Raw genomic sequence first — 19,793 nt, 5'->3', positions numbered from 1 at the left:
TTCAGCCTCCATTTTCTCCCTCTGAACATTTCATCCTATGAAGGTGGCCAGGACTCCACCTCAGTAGGCCCCACTGGAGGAGGTACAGCAGGGATTCAGGTGGGTAGGTACTTGGGGAAACACCCTTCCTGTGAGATTGCTCCAGTGACCATAGGCTTCCTCCCAAACCTGGCAGGCAGTGTGGGGTGTGGCTACTGCCACACAGAATGAAATTCAGCAAAAAGCACACAATCTGCCCTTGAGCAATCGCTCAGTCCCAGAGTCAGGCAGCAAGCTCGTGCCTGTCTCCTCCTGAAGAATGCAAAAAATTTTGTGCAACTTAATATCAAGGCCACAAGTCCCCTTCAGAGAGAGCACTGAACATCTGCTCGGTGCTGTGTTCTCCCCACCTCTCTCATAGTACTATCTTCTTTAAGCTCCAGATTCCCGACTGCCTTAAATCTATCCAGTCCTGGCTACCCTGAAATAAAATGTTCCTGATGCTGAGGCCAGAGGACAGAGTTCATTCTAAAGGACAAAGAGAAACTTGAGAAAGGCCTTGAGAAATCACTGGGGTTTGATAAGCAGACTGCAGAGGACCAGGTCATAAAAAAGGAACAGCACATTTAAGAAGTGCGAGCCCTAGCCGGGCAGCTGGTGGTGGCACACGCCTTTAATCCCAGCACTCAGGAGGCAGAGGCAGGTGAATCTCTGTGAGTTCAAGACCAGCTTGGTCTCCAGAGCAAGTTCCAGGACAGCCAGGACTACACACAGAGAAATCCTGAAACCCTGTCTCAAAAAGGGGGTTCCTGGGGACGGCTGGAGTCTGGAGTTTCCTTACACAGCAAGGAGAGAAGGGAGCTCCAGAGGGAATGGGGAGTGTGTGAGCACCCTCCAAGAGGATGGATCAGCTTCCCATGCCAGCCTCTGACAACGGCCACATTCTTTCCTGTGTCTGCAAAGACCTTGAGACAGAACCAGCTCCCCACACCCAGCTCCTAGTGCATCATAAGCATCACAGGTAGGAGGGAAGAAGGACATCCAAGGATCGTAAATCTTCCTGGTCCTTCCCAAGGCATGCTACTTTCAGAAAAGGACACTTCACCCCAGACTTCCAGAAGTGGGGACTGAAATCAGGAAAGAAGGCAGACTGCCCCTGCCAATCTCCCAAGTGTGTCCTTGACTCTCAGGTGCACTTGGTGTCTGATCTGACCATAAGCTTAATTGCTGGTTGGCTGATTGGGGTGAGGCTTCCATAGCACCTTGCCTGGCCTTGTTCATTTTTGAAACAGGTTCTTGTTATGTGTCTCTGGCTGACCTAGAACTCGTTATAAAAACTAAGCTGCTGACCTCAAAGTGATAGTGATCCTCCTGCCTCAGGCTTCAAGCAGCTGAAGTTATGAACATGTAGCTCCTGGCCTTACCTATGAATACCCATGAGTACCCATGAGGTAGCCTGGGTACCCTTGGCAGGGCCCACTTGCCTTATCTGAGCAATGAGAGTTCAGACTGTGGTCTAGAGGCCCCCGAGAGCTCCTCCTGAAGTCTAGAGGGCAGGAAGCAGCTCTATTTCCATGGGCAATGCCCAATTTAAAACATACACTTTTTCTGTGAATGGCTATTGGGTGATTAATGGCTGGAGGGCGGGATGATTGATGGACAGGCCAACCCAGGGACCTCAGAATGATGCTTTTTTTCTCCCTGGACAACTCTTGAGGGAAATTCCCCCTCCTTTCCTTGCTTCCCTACCTGTGTGGCCTCCATTAGCTCACTCTCTGGGGCACTAGCCACACCACTACCCAGAGACCCCTCTACTGGGGACTTTGCAGCTCTCCCCCATCATTACCTAATGTCTGGTTGCAGAAAGCTAACAACGCTGTGCTGTTGCTGTTGCCCTACTCCTCTTCGCTCCTCGTGTAAACTTGCAGATGTCAATAGCCAGGGAGAAGTATGCACAAGATGACATATTTCTCAACTTCTCCCGAAGCTACTGCTGCTCTTGCCAACAAAAACAAGCTCAGCTTCCTGGCCCTTTTTATGTAAGCAGCGAACCAACTGCTGGCCTGTCATGGAGAACACAGGCTTAACACGTGCCTGCTAATCCCACCCCACTGCCCTGCTTCAGGCAGCCCAGAGGGGCCTCCAGCCTGTTGGGTTGCAGGGCTGAAAGCCCTCTTGATGCACTGAAGTGCTGATCTAAAAGGAGGTGTGTGTACAGCTGGACAGTGTGCAGTCAGTGAGAGACTTGGGAGCACCTAGTCCTAAATGCTATGTCTTCATGAAGCCCCTCCCCCTCGGGGCTCAGGGAGCTGTGTGGAAAAGGAAGTTGAGAGAGTGTAAGAGCCAGAAGAGATAGATAACTCCAAGGAAACAGCACAGTCCAGACACAACAAGACTGATGCTCGTGTGAACTCACACAACTGTGACAGCAGGCAAAGGGCCTGCACAGGGTCAAGCCTGATGGGTCCCAGTGCTGAGAGGGGACAGTGGACAGGACTCCCACCTCTAACCAAGAACTAGCTGCAATCGGTAGCCTCTTGAAAAGGAAAAATTGGTCTCCTGCAGAGGAGTCTCATTGGGTATACTAACCACACTTCCGGATAGGCCATGCCTAGCAGTAGATCGTCAATACAAAGTCAGCTCAACCGTATTTTGGTAGGCTTTTGGCCTCATATGGTTTTGTTTGCGATTTTTGGTTTTGTTTTGTCTCACTGGTCTCGTGCTTGCATATTTTGGTTTCCCGTTATGTGTTTTGAGTGTGCGTGTTTTTTGTTTTGTTATCTCGGTTATTTTTTAAGGAGGGAAAGGAAGAAAGGGAATTGGGTGGGTAGGGAGGATCTAAAAGTGGTTGGCTGGGAGAGAGGAAAAGCATGATCAGAATATATTGTACTAAAACAATTTTTTTTTTTCAATGAAAACAAAGCAAAAGGATCAGAGCAACAGAAAAAAAAAAAAAAAAAGGAGGTGGGTGTGGAGGGTTAGTAGATGTAGAGGGGGTACCAGGAGTCTGTGGGCAACTCGTGTTCAAGCAGAAGCAAATGCAAACTTGGGTCCCATGAGGTTAGGTAGGCCCCCAATGTTCTCAGTCTATCCTTGCATTTTCCACATAAGGGCTAGAACCCACCACCCATCTTCCCGTGTGACGGTACTCAAGTGCACATCTTCCCGTGTGACGGTGCTCTTTATGCCACCTTTATGGAATGCTCACTACACACTGGGTGTTTTACTGAGCTCTCAGATGGCCTGCTGGGGCAGGGAGTGTCATCCACAACTGGTCACACTGTTGAGGCAACAAGAATCAGAGAAGTTAAGGAACCAAGTAAGGCACCGTACAGCCTTTCATTCCAGCACTCAGGAGGCCCAGGTAGGAGAATTAGGAGTTTAAGGCCAGCCTGGGAACGTATAGTGAGGACTTGTCTCAAAAATGAAATGGGATTGATAAGGAATTGGCCCCAAATCCCACAGCTAGTGAGTGGGGCATGCACACTAAGCATGGGTGGATGGGGGTGAGGGGGGCCAGCCTCTCTCCCACCTTTAACCCCGGGGCTTCTTCTAGACCCTGACATGCACATGCCCACAAGGGGACCCCTAGGCTGTTCACCACCCTGTTTCCCTGATCTAATTTCCTCTCCCCTGCCAGCTGTCACACCTTCCCAGCTTCAGAGTCTGAGTTCTGAAGAAGGCAGGTGACAGGGAGGAGCCTTCTCTTCAGTGTGCACCACACCTAGTGGGCCCTGGGAGTGGGGCTGAGTTCTCTTCCTCGGCCCTGTGCTAACATCAGTTGTACAAATGCTTCCCCCGTCCCCTCCCTAGTTGCCCAACACCTGGGCCTCTTTACTTCTCCGTGACAAGCTACCATAGGCACCTTATGGCCTACAGGTCACAGCCAGACAGTACTTCAGGCTCTGTGTCATAGCTCTTGCCCCCTGTTCTGAGTCAACTCCCAAATGCTTCTCAAATTAATGCACTGTTCCTGGCAGAACACCAGCCTGCAGCCCACTAATGGGCCTGTACTCCTTGTACCTGCTTGTATTTGCCTTGTATTTGGCAGAGTCAGTATTTACCTTGGCTAGGCCTTCCTCCCATCTACCCAGTGGACCATACACCCATGGGAGAAAAGCCTGTGAGAGAGGCCTCTGTGGTCCCACAGAAAAGTAACTCTGGGTACTGACTCAAAGACCCATGGTGTGACCAGCTCCAAAGCAGAAAAGGTCCTCCCTGGCTTCATCAGAGAAAAATCACATGGCCCCAGGCCAGGAAGGTCCGGTCAGGTTATCTCTCCAAGATTATAAGCTAATTAGAGGAAAGATAACTGAGGTGAGCAATCCTGCGGCCCCATCCCTGACCTGTATTAAGGGATGAAGAAATTAGAGGCCAGGAGGCCCTGGCACTGATTCTCCCTGACAGGACCTCTAGAAAGTCACTGTTGGGAGGTGCTATCGCAGGAAGCAGGTTCTGAACAGGCTCTGCTTAAAAAATAAGGACTCTAGCAGGATTCGCTCCCGCTGCTTGCCCATAGAGAACCAGACCCAGAAATCACAATGTTGCTAAAACTATAGTTTTAGTAGTTTTACACTACTAAATCACAGTGTGGACAGGGATCCCAGCTCTTGGTCCATGCCCACCCCACAGCTGTCACCCTTCTTAATAGTACAACATAAAAGAGTTCTTTCCATTCTGACAATTTGGTCTTAGGCCCTGACCAGGAAGGGTTTTCATATTTCTGGAAGGTGGATAGAGAGTGGTAAGGAAGAACCTTATGTATCTCCCTGAAGCTGTCCCAAGGTAAATCTACCAACCCCACCCTCAGATCCTACACCCACCCCTTTAGATAGGAGGCAGCCCAAGCTCTAGAGCTAAGCATTCAGAAAGAGATACGATTGCCCTTGAAGGGGAATCATCTCTCTGTTTGTGCTGCAATTCCTTCTGAAGGGCTTCTTGACTCCCATCATCTCCAAGAAGCTCCCTCAGGGTTGGTAGGCTCCCCTCGCCTCCAGGGCCCTATGGACAACACACAGTAGTTCTGACCCTAACACTCAGCCCAGCTCCGACAATACATAGCATGGGGTTGTCAAAAAACAAAAAACTTGTGACATCCAGGATGGAGTTACAAGAGTGAGACACAGAGGCTGAGGATTTCTGTGTACAGTGATGGGCCCTGAAAAATCCTGGGCCCAAGGTTAGGAAGGAGAATGGCCAAGCAGCATCAGAAGGTGGTGATGGGGGGCTGGAGAGGTGGATCAGAGGTTAAGAGCACTGGCTGCTTCTCCAAAGAACCTGGGTTCAATTCCCAGCAACCACATGGTGGCTCACAACCATCTATAATGGGATCTGATGCCCTCTGTTGGCCTGCAGGCACACATGCAGAGCACTCGCATACATAAAATAAAAATAAAATTTTTAAAAAAGAAGGTGTTGATGGCTAAGGTAGACATTGATCACCACACACTATGCTGAGGACAGTTGGGGGCATCAAGGATGAGGACCTGCTAGTGAAGATAGATGTGTTGCTATTTTACCTTGCCTGCCTAAGGCACTTGATTGGTTTAATAAAACACTGCAACAGCCAATAGCTAGGCAGGAGGGAATAGGCAGGACGTCCAGGCAGAGATGGGAACTCTGGTACGAAAAGAGGCAGATTCTCTAGCAAGACACCTAGGAAGTTGGACATACACTATGGAGAAGAGGTAACAAGCCATGTGACAGAATACAGATTAATAGAGATGGGTTAATTAAGTTACAAAGAAACTTAGTTGGGAATGAACCTAAGCTAAGGTAAGCTTTCATAATTAGTAAGAAGTTTCTGTGTCATTATTTGGGAACTAGCAGTCCCAAAAGAAAGTACAACAACATCACCATCCCTCCCTGGCCCTCTCTTCTACCTAGCCTCTGTAGGCCCAGGTGTGCTTCATCAGCTGGCCTCCAAACATGGGAGTTATCAGTGTTTAGAGCAAGGTGGCTGGCAGAGGAGAGTGCTGCTACCATGACCTTCACTTATCTGAAGATGTCTTCTTCCTGCTCAGCTCCTTTTGTCTGCTGACTTAGAGCCTGTTGCTGTTTCCTCAAGATGCCAGAGGGATGGAGGAAGCCACAGCTCAGTGCCCAGCTCCACAGTCCCCTCTGAGCTGAAGCCCTTGCAAGACAGACATGCCCTCTGTACTTTCCTCTCTTACTGCCATTTCATGAAAAGACAAGAAGGAAACAAAAGGGTCACCATGCTGTAGGTCTTCAATAAAGAACAATATCGGTATGCAGGGGAGGGGAATGGTGTCACCAGAAAAAGCCTTGGGGTCAGGAAGATGGCTCAATCAGTAAAGTGCTTGCGTAAGGACATGAGTTTGGATCTCCAGAACCGCCATTAAAAAGCCAGCAAGGTGACAAGTGCCTGTAACTCCAGCATTGGGTGGGTGGGGGGATTCCTGAAGCACACGGGCCCAGCCAACCCAGCAGAATTGAGCTATGGGTTCAGTGAGCCTCCATGCATGGTAGTACAGCACTTGTATAATGGAGACGTCCTTCTGTATATATGTTTCTGTATATATGTTGATGAATAAAACACTGTTTGGCCAATAGAGGCAGAGAGACAAGGAGAATTCTGAGAAAGGTAGGCAGAGAAGCACCAAAGAAAGTCACCATGTAGCCAGCCAAAGGAGAAACGGGTCCCTGCATTCTCCAGTAAGCCAAGACCATGTGGAAACACATAGATGAATAGAAATGGGTTAATAATTAAGACAGAGCTAGCCAATAAGAAGCCCTAGCCATCAGCCAACAGTTTAATAATTAATATTAAGTCTCTGTGTGTTCATTTGGGACCTGGCAGAACAAGAGAACAGCAACACTTGGAAAGCAGAGGCAAAGGATCTCTGAGTTCGAGGCCAGCTTGGCATACAGAGCGATTTCCAGGACAGCTAGAGCTACACAGAAACCCTGTCTCAAAAGACCAAAATAATAAAAATAATAATGAGCAAAATCATCAGGGTAAGACACACAGCAGTCCATCTTTCACAGGCACAGCTGTACCCACCTCTGCCTACTCATGTGCACACCCCTACAGTCACCTATACCACACACACACACACACACACACACACACACACACACACACACTTAAAACAACAACAGAGGAACAGTGGCTTGCACTTACAATTTCAGCACTTGGGAGGCTGAAGCAGGAGGATTGCAGTGAGCTCCAGACCGGCATGGATTACATCGTGAGATCACGTCCTAAAAAAACAGTGTGCCTTCTCCTACCCTCAGGGGCTTCTGCAGCTGTGCCTGGTTCTCGGGGTTCTGTGAGCATGATGTATTTGTGAAGATCCAAGGAGCACTTAGATTTCTGCTGCCTGCACTCTTCCAGAGACCTGGCACACTGCTGACACACAGCTGCATCAGGTCCCCAAGTCCCCACTGCACCCTATGTCCCTCACTCTCTGTGTCATGAATTTGTTTATGGGCACATATTCACTCCCTGTCACCAGAAAGGAAGCAGTTCAGGTCGGTGGGACATCTGTTATTGGTGGCATTCAGGTGTCTGGCTCTGCGGCCGGCTGCAGTTCAGCCTCTTTATGAATAAGCCCCAGCGGGTCTTGCAAAACAAGAACATTGCATTGCAGAACAGCAATGTTCCTTGATCTCTAAAGTTTATATTAATAAAAAGGCGGAATGTGGTGACACACATTCTGTAAACCCAGCAAAGGTACAAGCAAATGTACACAGATAGCCTGGTCTACAAAGTAAGTTCTTTCTGCCTGTTTAGACATCTGTTTTTCTGAGATAAGATTTCATGGTTGGCCTTGCTATGTAGCTAAAGATGACCTTAAACTCCCGGTCCTCTGCCTCCATCTCCTGAGTGTTGAGATCACAGTCACGTGCCCCACACTAGGCTCTACAGTTTGTGGCCAGCTAGGGCTACATAATGAGACCCTGTGGAGGCAGGTGGAGAGGACACAACAAGACTCTTTTAAAAGGGAGTTAAATAGGCAAGTTGATTCTAAAGTTCAAATGGAAAAGTAAACAAGTAAAGAAAGCCAAGAAAATTTTGAAAAAGAAGGAAAATGAAAGTGAGGTTAGTTCTGACCGATTTATAGCACATTATAGAGGTATAATCATTAAAATAGTGTGGTAGTGTCGTGGCAATAGAGACCTAAACTATGGAAGTGACTAGGAAGCATAGAAATAAAAGCAAGGGCTGAGGATATAACTCAATGGTAGATCCCTTGCCCAGTGTGCTCCAAATGTTCAAATCTCTGGGTTCAAACGCTAGCAGGGAGGTGGGGTGTTACTCTGCGCTACTGAATGACTCACTTTGAAAGTGGTTAAAGAGACACACCGAATTCCAGGTCAGCCTGGGCTACATGAGAGTCTGTCTTAAAGAAAGAAAGAAAGAAAGAAAGAAGGGAGGGAGGGAGGGAGGGAGGGAGGGAGGAGGGGGAGGGGAAGAAATTTATCTCAGTGTAGAGAGAGCACTTGCCTGGCATTCACAAAGCTTCATCCCTAGTACTGCAATTAACTAATTAAAATCAATGGAGGAGAAATGGCATATTCAATAAACAATAACGGGATATCAGGTTATAGCTGGGGAAAAGGGCAAACCTCGTATCTCACTCCTTGATTAATTCAAAGTGAATCAAATATTTATAAATTTTGTTTTGAGACAGTCTCTCTATATAGCCCTGGCTGTCGAGAATCACTATACAAAATCACCCAGCCTCAAACTCAGAGATCCACCTGCCTTCTGAGTGCTGGGATTAAAGGTGTGTGGCACCATACCTGGTCAAATGTGCAAATCTTTTTTGTGTGTGGGGGTCGAGACAGGGTTTCTCTGTGGCTTTGGAGGCTGTGCTGGCACTCTTGTAGATCAGGCTGGTCTCAAACTCACAGAGATCCGTCTGCCTCTGCCTCTGCCTCGAGAATGCTGGGATTAAAGGTGTGTGCTGCCACTCCCAGCTGGGGGCGACTTTAATAGCATGCTGGTAGGTGTGCAGACATAGGCATGCTTGCATTTTGCTGGAGTATAAACTGGCACAACTTCTCTCTCAAATTACAAAGCTCATGGCATTTGACCCATCAGTCCCCCTGGTAGACTTTATCCTGTGGGTGTGGGTGTGCTTTTGAAGTATGAGGGGTGTCCAAGTTATCCCCCACAGCTCTGTCTGCAACAGCAAGGTGGAATAAGGTAAAGTGTCTACCAAAAGAGAATGAGTGTGGGGACATAGCTCAGTTTGTAGAATGTTTGCCCTAAATGAGCAAGGGGATGGGCAAATATTTCATATAATGAAATATTCAAGGATTATAAATAAATAAACTCTGTTTAGGTGGCACACATCTGTAGCCTGCTGTGGGTTGCTCTTTTTGTACACTGTGAATACGTGTTGCTTTCATTGGTTGATAAATAAGGTTGATTAAACCTATAGCCAGGCAGAATAAGGCTGGGCAGAAAAAGCCAAATAGAGATACAGGGAGAAGGAGGGCAGAGACAAAAGAGACAGATGCCAGCCAGCCAGCCACTGAGGACGCAAGACATGTAAAAAATAAGGTAACAAGCCACTAACCATATGGCAAAGCATAGACACAAATTATGGGTTAATTTAAATGTAGGAGCTAAGTAATAATAAGCCTGAGCCATCAGACAAGCATTTATAAGTAATATTGAGCCTCTGAGTGGTTATCCGGGAACTGGCAGGAGGGAGAAAATTACAGTAACCCCAGAATACGGGAAGCACAGAAGGATCACCACAAGTTCAAGGCCATCCTGGTTTACATCGCAAGGACTTCTCAACCTCCCCAGGCCTTGTTCTTCCCATTCACAGAGTGGAAATAATGTCAGTACTCACCTTAAAATGATACTGTGAGATTACATTCAATATCTTAGGTGAAACGCTTGGTGCTGCTTTCAGAACACACCTTATCTCACCAATATGAGCTGCTGTGAGCTGTAAATACCATCCCCTGCACTTCCGCCTCTTTCCCAATCAAGTGGCAAAGCCTTCACGCTATGGCCTCCCCCCTCCTATCAAAGCTAGATCCTAGGATTAGCAGCAGCCCGGCCCCACTCTTGTCTGTTACAGTAGTGTTGTATCTTGAAGTGATGTCCCCAGAGACCCCTAGATGGACTAGCCCTAAAGCTCAGCTCTCGGGGATAGAAGAGTGAAATGTGATTGCGAAACCTTCCCTAGACTAAAAGTTATGTGAATGAATGTTGAGGGGGTGGGGTGGCAGAAACTATACTGGGTTGGCTAATGCCAATACCACAGCATGGAGTATTCTTCAATTCTTAGAAAGCAGTGGGAACTTCCTGGGACAGGAAGGGAGACACTTGGTCACACTCATCAGTACAGAGTCTCTAAAGAGGGGTGACCTTGTTCCTGTGTCCTGGGAAAGGTAGGGGTTGTTAACAACATATAATAAAAGGGAAGGGGTACTGGGGAATGGCTCAGTCAGTAAAGCTTGCCAGGCAAGCATAAGTTCAGGTCCCCAGCACTCATGTAAAAAGGTGGGCACAGGGCTGTGTGTCTGTGATCCAAGTGTGAGTGCAGGGACTAGAGACAGAGGCAAGCAGATTCCCCAAGCTTGCTGGCCAGCCTGTCTGGTCAGTTGGTAAACTCTAGGTTCTGTGAGAGACACTGTCTCAAAAAATAAGTTGGAGAACATTAGAGGAAGACATCTAGTATCTGTGACTGGCTTTCACATGTGTGTCTTGTGTGTGACCGCCACATCCTGCTGTGTACACACATGTGCTTGTGAACCTGCCGGCACACACACACACACACACACACACACACACACACACGCTCGCACGCACACATACACACGCACACATACACACAAACATACACACATACACACACATACACACAAACATACACACATACACACACATACACATACATACACATGCACACATACACACACATACACACAAACATACACACATACACACACACACACACATACACATACATACACATGCACACATACACACACACACATACAGACACACACATACACACACATACATACACGCACACATACACACACACACACACACACACACACCATACATACACACACATGCACACATACACACACACACACACACACATACACACACACACACACACACACACACACACACACACACACACACACACACCTTGGTCTGTCACATCCTTGCTGTGTGACCGTGGGCCAGTTTCTGAGGCTCTCTGGGCATCTCTCTCCTTACTACTTACGCAAGGATATTGCCCCACCAGTTTTTACTCTTCAATTATTTGGTCTCTAGATCTTTCTCATCAACATGCAAAAGCACACATATTTCAACAGTCTTTTTGAAACCCCTCTTTGTCCACTGTACTTTAGCGAACGAATATTCTCTGAGATCTCAGAAGAGCTGACTGGACCTGCTGTCTCTTTGCCAGTCTTTGGCTTCCACCATTCCTACAAGCTCCACGGGCCAAAGTCACCACCGATGTCCTCCTATCTGCTGTTAAATCCACTGTTCAGCCTGGGGGCTGTTCAGGAGCATTTGACAATGAGCACTGCACTCATGGGCACACAGTCCTCCTGGGTTCCAGGACACCAACCCTTCGTGTTGCTGACCTCTGCAGAGGCCTCACATTCCCAGGCTTCCCTAATCTTGCCTCCCATCTTAGGTCCCTGAGGCATCTTCTTTCCTTTGTCATCCAGGCTGAGCCGGGCATTTCTAAAAGTTTAGACTAAAATCGGGCCACGTATAATCTCAGCACTCAGGAGGCAGAGGCAGATCTCTGTGAGTTCGAGAACAATTTGAAGGGGATACACAGAGAGACCCTGTTTCAGGAAGAAAAAAAGGGGGTGGGAAGTATCTGCCTGTAGGTTGCCCTCAAGTCCAGGTTTCACTCCCAAATTACTGACTTCTTCTCAGGATCCATAGTCATTCTCTCACTCCCAATCTCCCCTCCCCCCACCCCTGGGGGGCCTCAGGTAGCCTATGCCAACTTTGAACTTCTGCCTCTATCTCCCGAGTACCGGAGTTCTGCGATTTCAAATGTGTATGACCAGACCTGGTTCAGCATCCTTTCCTACTGTCTTACAGACATCCCAGTGTCTATGTGCCCCAGAGTGACCTCTGATCCACTCATCCAACAGCACCTGCTGCCCTGTAGCTGAGCTGCCCAGGCAAGAGCTGGCTGGTGCCCCACTCACCTAAAGTGGCACTGTTGTGCAAAGGTCTGACACAGTTTCTTAAATGAAGTTGACACGCAGTGCCACAGTTACTGTAACCACCACAGAAAGGGAAGATCAAGTGATGTTTTTTCTGGAAGGAGGTAAGGAGAGAATAGGTACAGGAGACAGCCTGGATTTGGGGCCACAGGAGCACACTGGTTAGAAGCCACCAGGCAGAGCTGGCAAGGGACAAGTGAAGTAGAGAGAGCTGCTGGAGTTAGCTAAAACATCAAAGCTGGGTCTAGAGAGATGGCTCACTGACTAAGAGTTCCTCCCAAGTCCACAACTTTAGTCCTAGCACTTGAGAGGCAGAGGCAGGAGGATCTCTGTGAGTTTGAGCCAGCCTGGTCTACACACAGAGTTCCAGGACAGCCAGGGACGCATAGTGAGATCTTGTCTCTAAAAAGAGGGAGTTCTGCTGGGCAGTGGTGGTGCACACCTTTAATCCCAGCACTCGGGAGGCAGAAGTAGGTGTCTTTCTGTGAGTTCAAGGCCAGCTTGGTCTACAAAGTTAGTTAGTTTGGTCTACAAAGTGAGTTCCAGAACAGTTAGGGCTCTTACACAGAGAAACCCTGCCTCAAAAAACCTAAAAAAAAAAAAAAAAAGGGAGCGGAGTTCTTCCAGAGGGACCAGGATCTGATCACCATATGGTGGCTCACACAACCATCTGTAACTCCAGTTCCAGAAGCTCCAATGCCCCCTTCTGTCCTCTTTGAACACCATGCATGCAAGTGATACACAGACACACATGCAGGCAAAATATGTACATAAATAAAATTAAAATCAAGGCTGGCCTCAAGACCTGGATCTTGGTTTTCCGAGTGGGGGCATACAGTCTCTAAATATCTCCCTGCTTCCTTTAGTCATTCACTCCGATGTGTTCCTAGGGAGACACTCCCTACAGCACCAGTTATGCATTCCATCCCATGCCTACCTAGCGCGCACACACAGCACCACAGTCCCCCTGCACTTCTACCCTCCACATTCATCGGGGCCACACCTTTATCCCATTGTCACTCGGCTAGAAGGCTGCTTCAGTAAGCCAGGGGTTTCCGTCTGTTTTGCTCAATGCTTTATCTCACTTCTTACAATTGGCCCTGCAACACAGTAGGAACTCAAGCTATATTTTAAGACTAAATGGATCCTTAGCCATACACATTTGAGCACTCACTCTGTACCAGAGACTATTCTGGACACTGTCTAGTGCCTTACTTAGCCCATTTAATCCTCATAACCACCTGTGAGGCAGCACAGCTGTCCTCAGGACAGCTGCTGGTGTCAGGAGCCCCTTAGGGTACCAAAGCACGAGGATGCTCGACCCCACACAAAATGACGAAGTCATTGTGGATAGCCTGGCACATCCTCTTAGCTTCCCATCATCTCTTGAGCACTCACACTGCCTAAGACAAGTGCCAGGGCAACAGCTGGCATCGTATACTCTTTAAAGAACGAGAGGAAAGTCTGTGCAAATCCTGGACAGGTTTTTTTTTTTTTTTTCTCTCGGGTACCTCCACTATGGGCTGTTAGGATGCAGAATCTGCAGGCCAAGTTTGTAAGCCATTTTGAGACAGGGTCTCACTGGGTAGACCAACCTGGCCTTGCCTCTACCTCCTTCATGCTAGGAATAAAAGCATTCACTACAACACACCCAGCCTTCCAAGTCATTATTTGGGGGGGGAGGGTTGTTTGTTTGTTTGGGTTTTTTTGTTTGTTTGTTTTTCTCGAGATAGGGTTTCTCTGTGGCTTTGGAGGCTGTCCTGGAACTAGCTCTTGAAGACCAGGCTGGTCTCGAACTCACAGAGATCCACCTGTCTCTGCCTCCTGAGAGCTGGGATTAAAGGCGTGCACCACCACCGCCCGGCCCAAGTCATTGTTTTTGAGATTTATTTTACATGTATGACGTTTTGCCCATGTGTATGTATTCATACCATGTATGTGCCTGGTACCCCAGAAGATCAGAAGAGGGTATTGAATCGCTTGGAACTGGAGCTACAGATATGAACCACCACATGGGTGCTGGGAACCACACCCTGGTCCTCTGCAAGAGCAACGAGTGATCTTAAGTGTTGAGCATCTCTCCAGACCCCTCCAAGTCCAATTTTATCTATCTATCTATATTTTTTTCCTAGATAAAAGTCTCAGGCTAAAGAGGTGGTACAGTGACTTAGAGTACTAGAAGCTTTTTCAGGGGGCCCACAACTGTCTGGAACTCATCCAGTTCCAGGGGATCAGCCAGCACCCTCTTCTGGCCTCCCAGGGCACCAGAAACTCACGTATAGACATGCAGGCAAAACATCCATACACACAAAATAAAAATAAACTTTAAAGCCACATACAGTTAACGTGGGGTGACATCTATCTGGCTCCAATGCCTCAGCCATCACTAACACAGAATGAGTTCAAGTGGTGGGGAGAAAGGGCCAGGCAGAATGACAAGACCGGCAGAAACCTCTGGAAGACACTGCACAGCACTGTCGGAGGCTCTCTCCTTTGATTATGGGAATTTTCATGAACAGACCTGCACAGCCATACTGGCCACAGCTGGCCACTGAGCACTGAAAAAGGACTGGTGTGATAAAATACACAAGTTTGTTCTGGCTTGATTTTTAAGGGTCCTCCCCCTACCCCGACCTCCCTCTCTGTCTCTGTAGCTTAGGCTGGACTAGAACTTGCAATCCTCCTGCATCAGCTTCCTGTATTCTGGAACTGCACCATCAAGCACATCTAGAAATCACTTTTTTTCCCCCTCTTTCTTGAACTTGCTGTGTAGACCAGGGTGACCTTACACCCACAGAGATCCATGAGCCTCTGCCTCCTGAGTACTGGGCCTAAGGGCATGCATCACCACACACCAGCATTTTATTATTATTAATATTATTATTATTATATTTATTTATTTATGTGCACAATCCACAATCCATATGCAGAAGCCAGAGAAACAACCCTTGGGAGTAGTCTATCATCTCAGTCTGCCAGCAAGTGCTCTTCTTTAGCTACTGAGCATTCTCGCCTGCCCATTTTACTTGTTCTATTAATTTGAATTTTAATAGCTACCAATGGCCACTGGCTCATCTGAGACAGCTTTAGCCCTTGATTCAGTGTGGTGACTGGGTTTGTGGCACTCAGGCCTGCAGGGACAAATGGAAGGCTTGCAGAGGGAGGGAACATGTATTTGCAGCCAGGAGATCTGAGGTTACTTTGTTTATGTAACCCAGCAAAGGCCCCACTCATCTACATAGCTTGATAAGGGTCAGATGAGGTAGAGAACAGCCAGGCTCTTGTTGCCTTCAGATCCTCATCTGAGATGGTTCCTCTGTCTAGTTGCCTCCTGAGACAATGTGTCCCTGGAGAGGTGCTACCCAGTGTTCACTCAGAGAGACTGAAGCATCTCTCTCTTCAGGATTTGCTCTTGGCCATGGTCAGGATCCTTTTAGGGTGGAGTCTGCATGACTGATCTCACACAGGCCCCAAGAGCTTTACAGGGAATCCATAAATGTGTTGCAATGAATGAACGAGGGGGAGAGCCCAAGGGGGAGAGGCTTTTGGTAACAGGGAGTCAGATGAGGGAGGGAGGGCCTTTACTCAGTTCTTCAACCATTTAGGCAAATGTCCTCAACCCTGGATGTGCCCAAGAATCACAAGCAACAATTTTGACTTTTAAAAGTCTAGAACTTTCTCTCTAATATTCTGACACAAGTTTAATGAATGGTCAGGGATCAAGAATTGTCATTTTTGGTTGGGAATGGTGGTGCATAACTTTGATCCCAACACTCAGGAAGCAGGGGCAGAGGCAGGTAGATATCTGAATTCAGGGCTAGCCTGGTCTACAGAGAGTTCCAGGTCAGCCAGGGTTATATAAAGAAACCTTGTCTCAAAAAAAAAAATGTCATTTTTATAAAAATGACATCCTTCCTAGCCAAAGTCCTATCCTAGACAAAAATATCCTTCAGAAAAACACTAATTCAAAATAAGGCTAGGAATGCAAGTAGGTTTTATGTACAGAAAGAGGTTGCCCCAAAGAGAATTCAGAAGTCGAGTGGAGATTTAAATACTTAGGCCTCTATGCTGCTGTGTGTATTTTCCTGCCTTGCAGAAGGAAAGGGGAACTGAAGCCACCCATACCCAGGCTGTCCTCAGTCAACAGCACCTAGAATGTTTGACGTAGCAGAAGTCTCAATTCCACCTGGTCCAGAGGAGTCCTAGCAGGCCCTCGTGGGGCAGACTTTAAGAATGCCACTGATGGATTTCCCCTGTGAGGCAGCTCCAGCTGGCCTCCCTTCTCTGAAGCCAAACATCTCACAGTCATTTGCTCCACACTTCCTGTTTGATGTTTGCTTCTTGATTGTCACTCTCTCGTTTGTGGCTGTGCCAGTGTGGGTGTGGGAGATGGGCTGGGGACTTGTACTTCTCTGCATTTTCCTTCTGAGCTGGGAGGGCTTTCACTTCCTCCCCAGACTCCCAGTTCTGCCTTCTAAAGGCTGCTCAGGTCAGAAGACACCCCCACCCTTGGGTGTCCTTTCTGAACCACAGAAAAACAGAACTCATCCCCAAAGTGCCTCGCAACTCCTTAGGAACAGAGGGGAATGGTGGTGTGGTGCTGGGGGTGGTGGGGGTAGTAACTGAGACAGGCAGAGAGGCCCACTCTTGCTCTCCCAAGAAGCGACACTTCGGTCCTGCCTGGCACTATGAGAAGCCAAGTGGGGACCTTCTCTTCCATCGGTGCCTTCTGCCCCAGAATTCCACCAGATGAGAGTGATGTTCAGCTTGCCCCAAATGCCCTCAGCTCTGCCTAATGGTCTAGTTCAACAGTGAGAAATATTAGGGACCTAGGGAAGGCTGAGACATGGAAGGAAGGTCTAGGGATCCAACAACTGAGCCTGACAGTTTTCTATTGCACCTCTCTGGACCTCAGACTCTTCTCAAAGCTTTATGGCAATCCAGCAGAGGATTAAACATATGTAGAGCCCAGCAGCAGTGTCCCATGCCTTTACAGAACAGCACTCAAAAACAAAACAAACAAATGTGTAGAAGGCAGGGTGGTGGTTAATGCCCGAAATCCCAGCACTCAGGAGACGGGGGCAGGAGAAGCACAAGTTTGAGGCCTGCCTGGTTATGTGAGACCCTATCTAAAAAAAAAAAAAAATAGGAAAAAGAAAATATATGCAGGAGTAGCAAGCGGAGCATGTAAATTCTGCCTTTCAGGGAGAGAGAGAGGGCTAACAGTGTGTTCTCCAGCCACTGCCTCCACAACCAGCACTGCAGAAATCTCCCCAGTGCCCCTTAACTTTCTCCATGTCCTCGCAGAAGTCCTCAGCCCCTAAAATAACAAGTAGAGAAGCAGTTGCCCAGTTCCTCCAGAAGATACCAGGCAGGCTGCTGGGCCTGCAACCAGAGCCCACTGAGAGGCCTAGACCCTCAAGGCAGAGTGCAGGGAAGGCAAACACAGAACTCCTACCCTGTGCCTGGTCCACCCGATTATCAGGAAGGGATGGGGCAGGGGTGGGGGCACAGTTCTAAGAGGTCCCACATCCCTTGCTGTCAGGCTCACCGGACTGGGGTGGGTGGAGGTGGGTGTTGGCACTCTGCATGCCAGGGCTAGTACTAGCTAAAGGGGTAAGTATGTGAGGCGGGAGCACCCGTGACTCAGAGCCCATGATGTCAGACCCTTCACAATCAGGTCACTATCATCACACACGACATGGCCCACAGTGGAACTGAGGAGAGCCAAGCGAGGAGCCACAGCTAAAGCAGAAGGAGCCAGTGGCACAAAAGACTCTCCAGAGGGGACTATTACTCCGCTAGGGCGCGCCCTTTGGGTATCTTCCTTCAAAATGACCCGGGATGCAACTGAGTAAGACACATGGGAACACTGGGAACTAGACACCAGAGTCGGGTTTCGGGAAAACACACAGTCGTGTACTCAGACTTTAGGCAACTGCCCAGACAAACAGGAGCCGGCAGTCAAGGGTGCTAGACGCAGCAGGGGGCGCACGTACCACCACCACGTCCGCACAGGTGGGTTATCCCCGGCGGGTACCCCTGTGCCCGCAGAGGCTCACGCTGCCCACAGAACGAGTCAGTGTCACATCCCCCTGCCCGTTCCAGGTCGTCTTACCCAGCGCGCGGCAGCTCCCGAGGACCAGCGCGACCGCGGGCGCAGCCAGCAGGGCGGCCAGCAGCGCGCAGCCGACGGCCAGCATGCTTCCTTCTGCGCGGGGCGGCGGGGCAGCTCCGCAGCCCGGGCCGGGGAGCCTGGGGGAGACCCGGAGCTGGAGCGCCGAGACCAGTAGCGGTCCCCCTCGGGCTCCGCTCTCAGCTCCCGACTGCGAGCGAGCGCTCGCCCTGGCGCGGCTCTGCTCAGTGTCGGCGCGACTTCCCACTTGCACGTGACGCGGAGCAGCGGGCTGTCCTGGCAACAGCGAAACATTTGAGGAACCGGTGCAAAACTCCTTTTGGCAGCCCCCGGCTCGCTGTTACGAAAGCCGGGTTGGATGGCGCAACCGCCCAGCGCTCCGGGCCACCGGAGGGGGTAACTTCCTGCAGCCAAGCCACACCTGAGCCGCAAGGGACCCCCCACCAGGGCCCCTCCTCAGGTTGTGACCATGAGCAAAGGGGAATTAGCGGCCCCCGCCGCCCCGCGCCCCAGGTTTTGCTTTCTTGAACACGATTTTGGACGAGGCCATTAAAGTAAAGGGCAGGGCAGCTCCCCGGTGCTTACAGGAATCAACCCGCGAGTCCGGAAAGACACTGATGTGTGCATCGACCCCAGAGGCTGTGATTTAATTGGTCTGAGAGAAGACTTAGGCATCCGAAACCAACCTGAGGGAAAGGTTTCCTCTCGCCTTCCTGCAGCCCTTTGAAGGCTGTTGCAGGGACAGCCAAACTGTGAGCTTTGGGGTCTGAAACAGAGAGACATGGGCTGCCATCCTCAAGATTACAATTCCGAATCCCTGCATCTCCGTTTTCTCACCTGTTAGAGTTGTTGGTTTTGGAGTTTTGGGTTTTTGTTTTGTTCTGTTTTTTTCTTTTTTCTAGACAGGGTTTCTCTGTGTAGCTTTGGAGCCTATGCTGGCCTCGATCCGCCTGCCTCTGCCTCCCTCCCCCCTCTCCCCCCAGTGCTGGGATTAAAGGCGTGTGCCACCCACGCCCGGCCCGGTTTTTTGTTTTTTAAGCGTATGAAGATAGAGTTTTGTTTTTGTTTTTGTTTTTGTTTTTGTTTTACGCCTATGGTGAAGATTCCTGGAGACACCATCTAAGTACCTGGACTCCAAGTACTCAAGGAGGAGTTGGGGCCTTGGCTACCCTCGTGACTTGTCTGCATAGAAAGGAACTGTATTTACCAGGACCCACCAAGGTTCTCCACGGAGCTTAAAGCTACCGGGCAGCTTCACATGCAAATTCGGAGGGAAAGAAAAACACTGAAAATAAAATTTAGACGGGAGGCCCTTGGACCTGCGCCTTCCTGTTTTAATATACATTTCCATTTTTGGCTTCTGACCGATTAGAGTCCATGGGGCAACTGGAACAGGTGTGCCCTGGCTGAACCCCTAAATAAGACATGACCTGGCAGGGCAACATCCAACATGCAGGCCCCAGACCTACGGGTCCAT

The 19,793-nt window shown here is 49.0% G+C and overlaps 1 protein-coding gene across 2 annotated transcripts in view; it reads right to left on the bottom strand.

The window, feature by feature from the left end:
- Il6r (interleukin 6 receptor) overlaps window positions 1-18,602 on the bottom strand; it is a 52,317-nt gene extending 33,715 nt beyond the window's left edge. Inside the window, exon 1 of one of the 2 annotated variants that reach the window (XM_027393273.2) lies at window positions 18,299-18,602. In XM_027393273.2, the coding sequence (XP_027249074.1) occupies window positions 18,299-18,383 (85 nt within the window). In that variant the 5' untranslated portion in view covers window positions 18,384-18,602. The remainder of the gene's footprint in view (window positions 1-18,298) is intronic. The other variant, XM_027393272.2, reaches the window with a different exon arrangement.
- Between the last annotated feature and the right edge of the window lie 1,191 nt (window positions 18,603-19,793).

This window comes from Cricetulus griseus (genome assembly GCF_003668045.3).
Source record: "Cricetulus griseus strain 17A/GY chromosome 1 unlocalized genomic scaffold, alternate assembly CriGri-PICRH-1.0 chr1_0, whole genome shotgun sequence".
Classification (NCBI taxonomy): Eukaryota; Metazoa; Chordata; class Mammalia; order Rodentia; family Cricetidae; genus Cricetulus; species Cricetulus griseus.
This window is presented reverse-complemented; position numbering and strand designations above follow the sequence as displayed.